The sequence below is a fragment of the Sphaeramia orbicularis genome, chromosome 14 (genome assembly GCF_902148855.1).
Source record: "Sphaeramia orbicularis chromosome 14, fSphaOr1.1, whole genome shotgun sequence".
Taxonomy (NCBI): Eukaryota; Metazoa; Chordata; class Actinopteri; order Kurtiformes; family Apogonidae; genus Sphaeramia; species Sphaeramia orbicularis.
Genome location: NC_043970.1, coordinates 26166853 through 26179646, shown reverse-complemented (window position 1 = coordinate 26179646; position 12794 = coordinate 26166853). Strand labels below are relative to the sequence as shown.

Genomic DNA, 12794 nt, shown 5'->3' with positions numbered 1-12794 from the left:
AGAAATAATCGGTTTGATTAGCTCTGATCGGGGATTTGGCAGGAGTGGGTGGTGTGGGGGTGCAGGGCTCTTTGCAGTTCAACTAATTCGGAACAAGGAGCTGTTATCTGCATAGGGAGTGGGCGTTGTTAGGCTAATTGTGTTCAAAAGTGTCCTTTTACTGTCATTTGGCAGCTTTAATCCTTTTTATTTCACTGGCTCTGTAAGCACTGCCCACTGAAAACCGTCTCCTTTGTGGCACCACAAATAAGCCCTAAGATTTTAGGAGATTTCTCTGAAGTAGGTTCAGTTGCTTTGTCTAAGTTGCCTTTGGTGTGGTGCTCAGCTTTGGGCACCTCTTCATAACAATGAAATTCAGATGGCTGCAAAGGAATTTTAAAGAGGTCACCTTCTCCAGAGAGGGGGAGGGATGACTGAGTCACAGTTTAGACTGCACACCACACTCAGGCGTCATGTGAGCCGCTGCCCAAGACAGACAAAAAGAAACACCCGGCCAGGTGCCAGCGAATCCTCACCATGGCTCTGTCCACCAGCTCAGTCTATCACACAGGAAATAAATCTCTTTGTAATTTATTATTCAACATTTTTATCAAAGTGCAGGTAAAGTATTTGATGAGAAATGGTTTAGAAGTAGGAATGTCTTTTGCAGCTTCTATTATTTTAATACAATAGTGAGTTGTCTGTACATGACTCTGAGTAACCAACAGTTATTGTGGTATTTTTACAGTTCAACCCAATAGCCAATAGTGCTATGTTTTATAAAACAATCCCCTAAGCTGCAGAGAAAACTGTATCAGAAGGATGCATACAGTACTGATCTGCTGGGCGGTGCTGTGTGGGCTACTAAGCTCATATATATTCCAAAGAATCCCACATGCAGTCCAACTCTGCTTTGTGGTGCTTTGTTTCGTCATATTCAGGCTTTTCTCTGGGCTCATTCCATGGACAAACCTACAAGCAAACATGTTTCACATTTATGTGCCGTATACAGGGTGGGGAAGCAAAATTTACAATGAACATTTAGTTGTTTTTTCTCAGCAGGCACTACGTCAATTGTTTTGAAACCAAACATATATTGACGTCATAATCATACCTAACACTATTATCCATACCTTTTCAGAAACTTTTGCCCATATGAGTAATCAGGAAGGCAAACGTCAAAGAGTGTGTGATTTGCTGAATACACTCGTCACACCAAAGGAGATTTCAAAAATAGTTGGAGTGTCCATAAAGACTGTTTATAATGTAAAGAAGAGAATGTCTATGAGCAAAACTATTACAAGAAAGTCTGGAAGATAATATTAAAGAAGAATGGGAGAAGTTGTCACCCGAATATTTGAGGAACACTTGCGCAAGTTTCAGGAAGCGTGTGAAGGCAGTTATTGAGAAAGAAGGAGGACACACAGAATAAAAACATTTTCTATTATGTAAATTTTCTTGTGGCAAATAAATTCTCATGACTTTCAATAAACTAATTGGTCATACACTGTCTTTCAATCCCTGCCTCATAATATTGTAAATTTTGCTTCCTCACCCTGTATGTATGCACAAATGTAGAAATGTTATTATTTTGGAATGACAACTTCAAGTGTTATTTGCAATGTGACCTTTTGGAGTATTTGAGTAAGAGATGAGTCACGATTAAATAGATTCAAAAATAGTTTTGGATTTGCATTTTGATTATTATGTGAGATTACTGCATGAGCTGAAATATGGGTATATTACAATTTTAAATTTGGAGCATATTGTGTGGGGTTTTTAGCAGCTGGAGACACTATTATTCACCTTCTGATAAATAACAGAGTATCAACAATTTTACATGACAGTGAAAGATGTTTAGCATAAACTTAAACTGAAATTAGTTTCAGTTCAGTTTTAGTTTAATTGTGTTTATTCAGACATTTCAAGCATTATACATTTGTACAAGACACAATGTTTGAAAGACGAAAGAGTCTGAAAAGGAGTTGGCTGAAGCCTAAGCTTATTCTGCCTACCCCCTTATTCAGATGACCAAACAAAATGAAATAAAATAGCTACCAATGCCTTTTACTCAGTGACAATAGCAACAACAAAAAACAAAACAATTTAATAGTTTGAGTAGTGGAAAAATTAACATTCACATTCTTCATATATTTTCATGATATTTCTTTTAAATATAGTTTTAAACATAAACAATGTTGTACAGTCTTTTAACTCAGGATTTAACTTGTTCCAAACATTTACTCCAACAACAGAAAGACAAAACTGCAGCATATTTGTTCTAACATAAGGTTTTTTGAACGGATGAATTCCTCTGAAATTATGAACACTTTCCCACATTTTAAACAAGCTCTGCATATGAACAGGCAACTGATTATTTTGTATTTTGAACATAAATTGTGCTGTTTTAAAGTGGATTAAGTGACTAAACTTTAAAGCTTTTAACTTGATAAGATAACCAATTTGTGTGTTCTCTATAAGACACTTTATTTATCATTCGTATTGCCCTTTTCTGAATAATGGGAATTGGGTTTGTAGTTTTGTGAATATTCTCCCACACCTCGATGCAGTATGTCATATAAGGGAGAACTAGAGAGTTATACAGGAGATAGATGGGTTCAAGAATTCTTTATTCTTTAGAAATAATTCCGAATGATTTTGATATTTTAACCTTAATGTGGTTTATAGTGTCTTCCAACTTAACTTCTTGCGTATAGTTATTCCAAGGAATTTAATTTCATTTACCCTTTCAATCTCTGTATTGTTTATACTTAGATTTCTGTCCACATTAACAGCATGATTTGTAAAAATAATAAATTTAGTTTTATTTAAATTTGAAGTTAATTTATTTGACTCAAACCTTCTTTTTAGTTCTTTTAATTCATAAATTACACAGGTGTAGCCATCAAAACTGACCAGTCCTGGAACAGTTTGAAGTGTAGAGAAGCAGATGCTGCATTTACTAAAAGCCTAAACAGCCACTGGTGACAAAAAAGCATCTACTGACCTCAAACATGTAGTAAGTTTTGAACCAGTAATCCTATCAATATGTGTAAATAATTCAGGTAAAATTCAGTTTAGATGTTCAGAGGCTCCACAGCGAATGTGAAAACACCGTTGCTGCAGTTCACTAGTAACGCAGATGTAGTTTGACAGTGTTACACATGCTTGGTTTTATATTCAGTTAATGATATATTTTGTTCAAAAAAATAACTTTTTCTTAAGTTTTCACTTTTCTTACATAGTAGCTTTTTTATTAACTGGGCTTTTATGAACAACTACATGATCAGTAAAACCAATCCATTCGTTTTTCATTGAAAAATGCAGAGGCTAACATAAAAAATGGTGATAAATAAATAAGAAAAATTCATTTAGAATTCACCACAAAAATAGTTCTTGGTCTTTAAGGGTTGAAGCAGTAGAATTTGCAAAAACACACCTTCCTTTTGCAGCTGTCTCCTCTTAGTCCGAGCAAAAGACTAAATATAATGACAGATAAACTCAAGTTGTTTCATATTGTTATAGAAAAGTAAAGCCTCTTTTCCAAGCATAGTGAGACTCAGAATCTGATCAGTGATTGGTAATTACATCTGTCAGTCATGTATATAACCCTCCTACCTGTCTGAAAACACCTGTGATCAGACAAAACCTGGGTGAAACACAAGGAAGGAATGAAATGATTTACAATATGATGATAGGTCATAATGGAATATTTGCCCAGGGATACTAAAAAGCACTGCAGCTTTAATGACCGTCTGTTTGTGTTTATACGTGTGCCTTCATTGCTCTTTATCAAATCCTGCAATACATTTTAGCATTACAGCACTCTGATTTTGAGATGTGAAATAATTTAAGTATTGCACTATTTTTTTTTTCATTCTTAGTAAGTAGAAAACAGACTTTCTAATGACACAGACACAGAAATGATTTGAGCCTTTTATACATCTATCTGCTTTTATTTTGTGTCTATGCACTTAATAAATGTAACTGAAAAGCCATAATAATGGTAGTGAATTGGTCATATTTGTTACTCTATGATGCCTTCATATCTAATGATTTGAGCTGTGATAACAATAATGTTCATGAGTTGATTTTTAAAATAGAAATATGATATTTTAGTGATTATTTCCTCATCTTTGACTCTGAACGTCTTTACTGACATAAGGTCATGCATTAAAGCTGAAGTGTTTCATCCTTGCACAACATGACTTCTTGCTACCCTTGACAGGATTTCAGGTCATTACTGTAATACCTTCTACTGATGTGAGAGATGAAATAGTATAAATTCTATATATAGCCATGTTCCTGATTTTTAATATGTATTACTTTTCAGTGCTCTGCTGAATAATTGACTCTCTAAAATGCCCTTGATGGTTGTCCTGCCTGCTGGCTGCTGTAAAATGTACCATCTGTTTACAAAGTCAACCAAAACTCTCAGACCAAAAGACTTTGCTGTTTGTGTCCCGACTGATAAATTGCGCCAGACTACACTGTTAGTATTCACAGCGAGACTTTAACCGTCCTTTGACGTTCACAGGTCACATTAGAGTACACAGAAGTCACATTAAGCTAACTTCCTTTAATTTAAGACTTAACTTTTCTATCCATAAATCTGTAACTCTGAGCACCATCGCAATAGTTTAACATCACTGGAGTCATACAAACATCTAAATCCAAAATATCCAGCTTAGTTAAGTGTCAGAAAGGCAACGAAAATAACACTCTCAAGGGAATCATTTGTAAATCCTCCCAAATCCTTTTTCTTAAACAGCTACTAACACGTTTGAAAATGTCATGAATATCCCAGCTTACACAGTTCTGTTCTGTGTGTCACAGCACTGGGAGGAGAGCTGACACTCAGCATTTCCCCTGTGCCGGCAGACAGATACAGTACTGTTTCTTGTTTTGATAAGAAGATGAAAGACGTGTTTGTGCCTGTTTGACCTGATAAAACCGAGCCAATGACAGAGTTATCAGTCATCGCATTTCACTGAGACAAGACGGACACATTTACACCACTTTTACATTTCTTAACCTCTCTGAGTGTCATGGATGTAGAAGCACATCTCTGCCTCTTCAGACTCCTGAGTGGCTAATGTGGTGGCGCCCAGTGAGAGCCACTTGTCTTTAAAGGCCATACCTGATCAGACTGCTGTCTGCTGAGCACTTCACTGTGAAGGTCACCAGCGGGGGAACGCAGGGGGACAGCTGAGTTGGTGTGCTCTGAATACTTAAGAGCCCTATTGGGAACGTGTCAGCTCATATGTCGATTAGTAGCAGTGGCTGGTGAGTGGTTGGGGTAGTTGAGAACAGATGGTTGTTTTTTTCATTACTGATTAAATGGTCCACATTATTCAGAAGTAAAGGTCACTGCCCGGCACTTGAGAGTCAGCTTTTTATATTAAAACATATTTATTTATTGCTAAAATAATTCTAAGAGCCCTTCTTGTCACCCCTAAAGGACTGTGCTATGCTTTAAATCAGTGACACAGTTTTTTATGGCATCTGCAGTTTTACCCACCTCCCATTGAGTCCTTTTAAACCATGTTCAAGGTCTAGAATTTGAACAAAAGTCACACACGCAATATTTTGTCAGAGTATGTTTAGCTTGGATTACAGGATGTCTTTGTCATGGAATCATTTATGTGACCCAGTAGTTATGCATTGTCACAATAAATGTCACAACATTTGTTTAATTTTCCACCAAGGTCTTATATTGATGATGGCAGAGTCAGACTGCTGTGTAAAGTCTTCTCCATCACATCCCATAGATTCTCAGCAGGGTTCAGGTTTGGTCTCTGTGGTGACCAATCCATGTGTGAAAATGATGTCTCATGCTCCTTGAACCACTCTTTCACAATTGGATCCTGATGAATCCTGGTGTTGTCATCTTAGAAACATGCCTGTAGCATCAGGGACAAACAAAAACATTTATGTTCAAACCCAGTCATTCAGTATATTCAGGTTGTTAGCTGATCTCATAATATTACTGAACCTAGAACTGACCAACTGAAGCCACCCTAGATCAGAACACTGCCCCCACAGGCTTATACTGTAGGCACTAGGCATGATGGGTAATCACTTCATCCACCCTTCTGCTCACCATGATACACCCATCACTCTAGAACAGGGTCAGTCTGGACTCATCAGACCACATGATCTTTTTCCATTGAAACAATTCAATCTTTATTCTCTATAACTGATGTTTTTTTAAGAAATGAAAAGCTATTTACTATGTAATTTAAAGAACATTTTGTAGCCCAAATATATTAATCACTGCCATAATTATCCAATGGAAGGATCTGAACAATGTTTCTTAGTTAGATCCAGATGGCGACTCTTTATTTTGAGCTCATGACAATGTGCATATCCTTTTTGAGTATACATGCTTTAGTTGCTATGAGATCCATAGCTAGTATAAAATAAATATTTTAGTTGTGATACGAAATGTTCAATTATATGTTTACTGCCCAACACAGTGCAAAAATGGATTTAACATCAGCAGCTGTTTTAGCTACAACAAATATTATACATTACAACAAACAAACAAACGTATTTTAGGGGTATATTATAGTTTTTGTTTTATTACATAAACTTAAAAAAACACAATTCTCTGCCCAAACTCAAGTGTTAATAAAAAAAATGATATTCTTCAAAATGATATCCTTCAAGATTATGTAAATGGGAGGCTACTGTATATAACAGCTTAAGTAGTCATAATAGAAAATGCAGTGTATTCTGTGCTGCAAAAGGTTTTGAGCTCCTTTCATCCAGTCAGTGTAAGATTGCATCCAGTTGAGAGGCTGAGTTATATTTACATAAACACATTTTTCACTGGCTTATTCAGTAACAGGAATAATATCCATTATTTTATGGAATCAGCAGTTTCATCCTGGCATGCAGAGAAAAGGGTAGCACAGCGTGTAACACTGCTTCTGCTCATTTAATCCAGTCAGCTGTAGTGTGTTGGCTCCGTGGAAAACAGTAAAGAAAAAAGGATTTCACCATTAGTTAGAATCTGGCACAGCATATAATGAGGTACTACTGCTGCCATACATTTCAGCACCATCATATTCTGTGCGCCGTTCTTTAGATAATAGAAATATGCAAATTTATGATGCGTATATCCATCTCACACTCTGTCATTATCTGATGTGGGAGTCACTCAATTTGCTGTTTTGTTAGCATTTATAATTTTTCTGCTTTATTAGATGTTACCTTTAAATCCCTACATTATACTTATGGCCTCAACACTTTTTTATTTCAAGCGTACGTATATTAAAATATAAGAATTCCAAAGATAAAGAAGTCTTTGAACTCAGCCCATTCATCTATAAATCTCATCCCACTTCTTCAGTTCAATTAAATTATAGTTTTTCACTTTGAAAAAATGGTCAAACTGAGCTAAAAGAAATACTTATTCATTGTGTGGCTTTCAGCACAGACTGACATGAGATTGATCACTTAAACAGACATCACAGCCTCAGGCCTGTGGCTGTGGCCTAATTCCTATCACACTAGATCAATTAACCAAACACAGTGATCCTAAACCTGTGACCTGCAAAATTCTTGTAATGCAATTTCTTTTTTGTCTGTTTATCTAATCATATTAATTCAGTGCATCACTTTATGTACATATTTCTAAAGAAAATTGTTATTTAAAATGTTCCTGTCTGTCAAAGCACCTTTTAGATCCCGAAAAGCATTAGCACTGGATGATCGAGGAACACTTTATATGGACACATTGTACGATATTGTGTTTGTCCTCTGTAAAGCAGATGTTTTGTTGAATCTGTTCCATGAAACCTTCAAACAGCTCAGCAGGCTTCCAGGAACAATCTCACATATCACACACCCTGTTTTTACTTCCCTTTTATAGCACAACTACACAGCACACCCACATTAAATCACAAATTTTTCAGCAGTTTTGCCAAGCATTTCGTTTTCTGCTTTTAAAATGAGGTTATTTGCTGGCATCCGTAGTATTTTATAGATTATTAGGATTTGGGCTGCCAGTAGGAACAAAACAAGTCATTTAAATTTTTCAGTTTATACAAGATTGCAGGAAATTAGGATGTGCAATTTTCTTATCTTCAAAAAGATGGATAAAATAATACAGAAACCTGAAGGAAAAACACTGAATATTTATGTGAATACATACACAGGGCATCATACAAAATGGAACAATTAGTAAACCAGGAAGGCAGGAAATTAGTAACATTTATCATTTATAATGTATGCATCATAAGTGTCACCTGTAAAAATTCAAGTCTTTCACTCATTTCAGTGGAGAAATAAGGAGAAATAAACCTTTTTTCATTTTTACAGGACTAGTGTTGTGCCCATTTGTCTTTCCAATTTCACTTAAATACAGACTTTTATTTTAATATTGTTCATATCCAGATGAAGAGCAACATGTAGTATTTAACAGACAAACAAAAGATACTCATCCAACTGCAACATCACCATTTATTTGACTATAACTAAAATTATCCATTTATGAGTTTGGCTCACAGAAACATTGCTTATCAGTGGTTTGGTTGGAACAGCGCAGACAGGGGCTCTGGTGAACAGGTTGTTTGAAAAGGATCAATCAAGCAAAATGGGCTCGGCAGGTTGTGCAAAAATCAAGGTTGAAATTAGGTATGGAATCAAGCTCGAGCTGCCCAATAAAATAGACACATTCCGGTTGAGTAGTCTTCTTTTTCATGCCTGATAATCATGGTTGTTCTTTATCGGGAAATGACAAATACTGTAATAATAATAAAAAAAAAACATATGAAGGTAAAGTAGAAGTTGTAACATTAGTTGCAAAATGGAGTTAGGGTGTGGGGATTCACATTTTGATTCTCCTTCATGAATAGAGGTGACCTTGTTTCGCATGATACTGTATTTCTTGCACTGCGCCTTGCATTGAGTTGGAAAAACATCGTGTATGAGCAGTAAGATAGAGAATTTGTAAAGAAGACTGAAAACGCCTGATTGATTACAAATAATTACTTGTAATTTGGTATCTATTCAACTGAGGTCATTTTCACAGCTAATAACTCTCTTATCTATTGGTTAAAGCAGGGCAACTTCTGTTTCTGCCACGTGTTTACCCACAATGCCTTGCGTTGTAGTTTTCTTCCTGCATTTGGTTCACTTATGGAGGGCTGACACCTATGTTGTTAGGTGGACCTGAGTTTGCTTCTTTAATCCGCATCAGAGTGCGACTGAACATTCCCACCTCCCTAAATGTGGTGAACTTTCCGAACAAATGATCTAGAGTTTGATTTAAAAGGCAGGTGACTTCACCCTAAAAAACACATATCTTCCTCTTTTCCTTGATGTCCTTTTTCCAGCTGATGTAGAGACTGTATTTGTGGTCTTGTGGGACTGCTGACTGTAAGTCTTTAACCTTCCCTCAATAAATTGTCACTGTATCTTTCCAACTTGCTTGGGTTGTGTTGTGGCTTTTCCGGCCAGGTTACTCTGAGCTCAGCTTCTTCCTTTCATACGCCTCGTCTACTGATTCATCCTGTCGCACAGTGAGCTCTGCGAAGTAAACACACCATTGAGTTATGACAAATGAGCTGTGCAAACTGCTTCTTTAGCAGTCCGATTCTCTGCTTTTGGTATTGTATGTGCTCCATGACCAACTGCTGTAACTTTTATCTGTATATGTCCTTAAATTTAATTTATTTCATCCCTCAGAGATGACTGAGTGACCCAAGTGACACACTGCTGAATTAGCACTGAACCCTTTGTCATAATTAATGCTTAGCTATGTTTCTATCAGCATCACCTTTCTACAGATCAGTGTCTCTGTATTCCCTCTCAGTTTGATGTGACTGATTTATCTGTTAAGTTTGTCTTACATCCCACTGTCTGAGGTTCTCTGATGTGAACTTTAAAGTAGAAGCATGACCACAGCCCTGCATACAAAGTACACACTGCAAATTTATTAACTGTGAGAGTATCAAGCTCATTTCCATCAAGAGCTTTTATCTTAGCTCTAAAAGTACTTTATCAGGAGTCTGTTCAATCTTTTTCATGTCTGATTTTCTTCTACCTCTTGATTTTAGTCAATATTTGCTGCTTAAAGATCAAGTGTGCAGGATTTTGTAGGATTCAGGAGGATCAAATCAGCAAAAAGAGGGTATCATATTCATATTCATATTTATAATTATGATTTCATAACTGTTTATTCACCTGAAAATACAAACCAGTCTGTTTTTTTCCTCATAACCTGAGAATGAACCATATATCTATATCATCTGTGGGTGTTCCTACAGTAGCTCCAAACAGACTGATAGTGAATTTGTAAAGGCCAATATGATAACAATATTTTGGAGCAGGACAAAGCAGATAATAGATCAATCAGCTGATATCACCCCACCCAGAAAAAAAATACTTGCTGGAGACAGGATAACTGTTCAGCTGAACATCAAACATTTGATAAATCTAGAACTGAACATTAAACTAACCTTTAAAAAAAAAAGGTATTACTAAAAAAAATATAGGTGTGACTGATGTAGAGAAGCGTAGCATCAGCTATGGGGCTTTAATAGAATGAAGTTCTGCTGATGCCAGTGCTTTGTAAAATGTCATCTTGTAAAAACAGAAACTAAAAGCAAAACTAAAATTAAAAAATGAAATAAATACATCTGGACTTGAAAGCAATATAAATATTAAATGCCAACAATACATGCATAAAACAGATGTAGTGCTAGAGGTTGGTGATATGGTCAAAAAATAATATAACTAAATCTTGATATTTTTTCAGTGATTTACTGTTTTGATTGATTAATTTCTGGTTACATGAACTGAGAGCAAAGCATGATTGAAACAAACACTTTTTCTACTAAAACTATATGACATGTATCACTGAAGAAACACATTCACAAGTAATAAATTACATTAAGCAAATGGGTTGCATTTAGAATTTTTGTTGAGCCAGAAAACAAAGCCTTAATTAATCCGGGGGGGGGGGGGGTGCGTTGGCTCAGGAGGTAGAGCGGGTCCTCCAATAAATGAAGGGTTGGTGGTTTGAATCCTGCTCTGTCCTAGTCATGTGCTGTTGTGTTGGGCAAGACATTTCACCCTCCTTGCCTCCAGTGCTGCTACTCACTCTGGTGTTTGAATGCATATGAATGTTCGGTGGTGGTCGAAGAGGTTGTAGGTGCAAATTGGCAGCCACACTTCCGTCAGTCTGCCCCAGGGCAGCTGTGGATACGTATGTAGTTTACTACCACCAGAGTGGGAATGTGTGCTTGAATGAATAATGGATCCAATGTACACGCTTTGGGTATGCATTCATAGGAAAGCGCTGTATAAATCTAATCCAGTATTATTGTTAATCAAATTAATTCAATATATTGCCCAGACTTACATATTAATCGAATCTCCATGAATGAATCCATGAATCCACAGAATGAACAGATTAGATACATGCAGGTCTATCCACAGTTAAGGTCTGAAAGTCCATCACCACAGGCCTTTAGGGTGAGTTTTAAAATCACACCTGCTAGCATTCAGGTTTATAATTATTATTTTCAACACAGTCTCTTCTGTGAATGTGCATTCAAGCTACAATGGCCACCAGTTGTTTACTTGTTGTTAACGGTGTTTGTCTCCCTCTGTTTATTTTGGACAAATGATACACTGCACCATATTATGTCTGCATGTAATTCTTACAAGGGCATTTACTGCCTGGATAAACATTTTAGCTAAATGTTTAAATCTCTACTTGTTGAAATGAAAGCTTTTTCAGATTGAATCACTGCAGATGACAGCTTTCCACACATTAAATGTGTTTGACCAAAAGCCAATACCTCTTTAAGCTCTTCTGTGCAGCAGTTTGGATTCACAGCACAACATTGACTGAGCTCTTCTCCCTCTGCTGCTTCAGGTTTTGCAATCCTCCAGGCCATCATGGAGTCAGCTGTAGCCAATAACTGGCAGGTGACAGCTCGCTCAGTGGGGAACATTGTGGACCCCACAGAGTACAGACGTATCATCGAGGAGATGGACCGCCGGCAGGAGAAACGATTTCTCATCGACTGTGAAGTCGACAGAATCAACTCGATATTGGAGCAGGTACTAGGCGAAAACTCCTACTACTTCAACCTGCTTTTTTCTTTTAGATAGAAATCACACACGATAAAGAAAACTTTCCTCTTTTCCCTGTTACTTTAATTCAACCTTTTATTGTATCAGGTTCCCTTTGTTTCTAATAGAACAAAGCATGTTTCTTATTCCTCACATCTGGCTTTGAATTTTTTCTTTTTTTCTCTTTTCCTTTATTAACCTGAGTGCTTCGAGTGCATTATGTTCACCTCAGATCTCAATATTCTCATTTAGAAGATGATGTTAAAGGAGTCAAGACTGGTGCATTCAATTATGTCTCAGTATTTGTTGTTTTTCGTGTGCATGTTGTTTGAGGTCACCGGGGTTTGATTCACACAGAGGAATTAAACAGCCTCCTCATCCTTGTTTCCTAGGTGATCATCGGCTACAGTTTTCCCACTTGAGTCTCAATTCAGATGTGTTTGCTAATGCATGCAGCTCACTGTGACTACACTTCAGAGAATACTTTATCGTCAAAAATGTATTCAGCGGGGGTTAACAAGTAATTTATGGACTTTCTCGGAAGATGATTAATGTTCGTTTGGAGGATTACAAACTAAGATGCACATGAGATCACATTTTCCTTGCAAATGATTTTCAGACTGTACATCTTATCAAGACAAATGTTGCTGAACAGATGCTTAAATTAAAAATAGGAAATGGATACATACATTTACATATACACATACGTATCTGCCATCATA

General features: G+C 36.6%; 1 protein-coding gene across 4 annotated transcripts in view; it reads left to right on the top strand.

The window, feature by feature from the left end:
- Positions 1–12794, top strand: part of LOC115433028 (glutamate receptor 3-like) — a 115575-nt gene that overhangs the window by 41755 nt on the left and 61026 nt on the right. For all 4 annotated transcript variants that reach the window (XR_003937296.1, XM_030154212.1, XM_030154211.1 and 1 more), the window contains exon 4: positions 11873–12060. Coding sequence is in view for 3 of the 4 variants with exons in the window: in XM_030154212.1 (XP_030010072.1) it covers positions 11873–12060 (188 nt within the window). In the remaining variant the exon portion in view is untranslated. The remainder of the gene's footprint in view (positions 1–11872; positions 12061–12794) is intronic.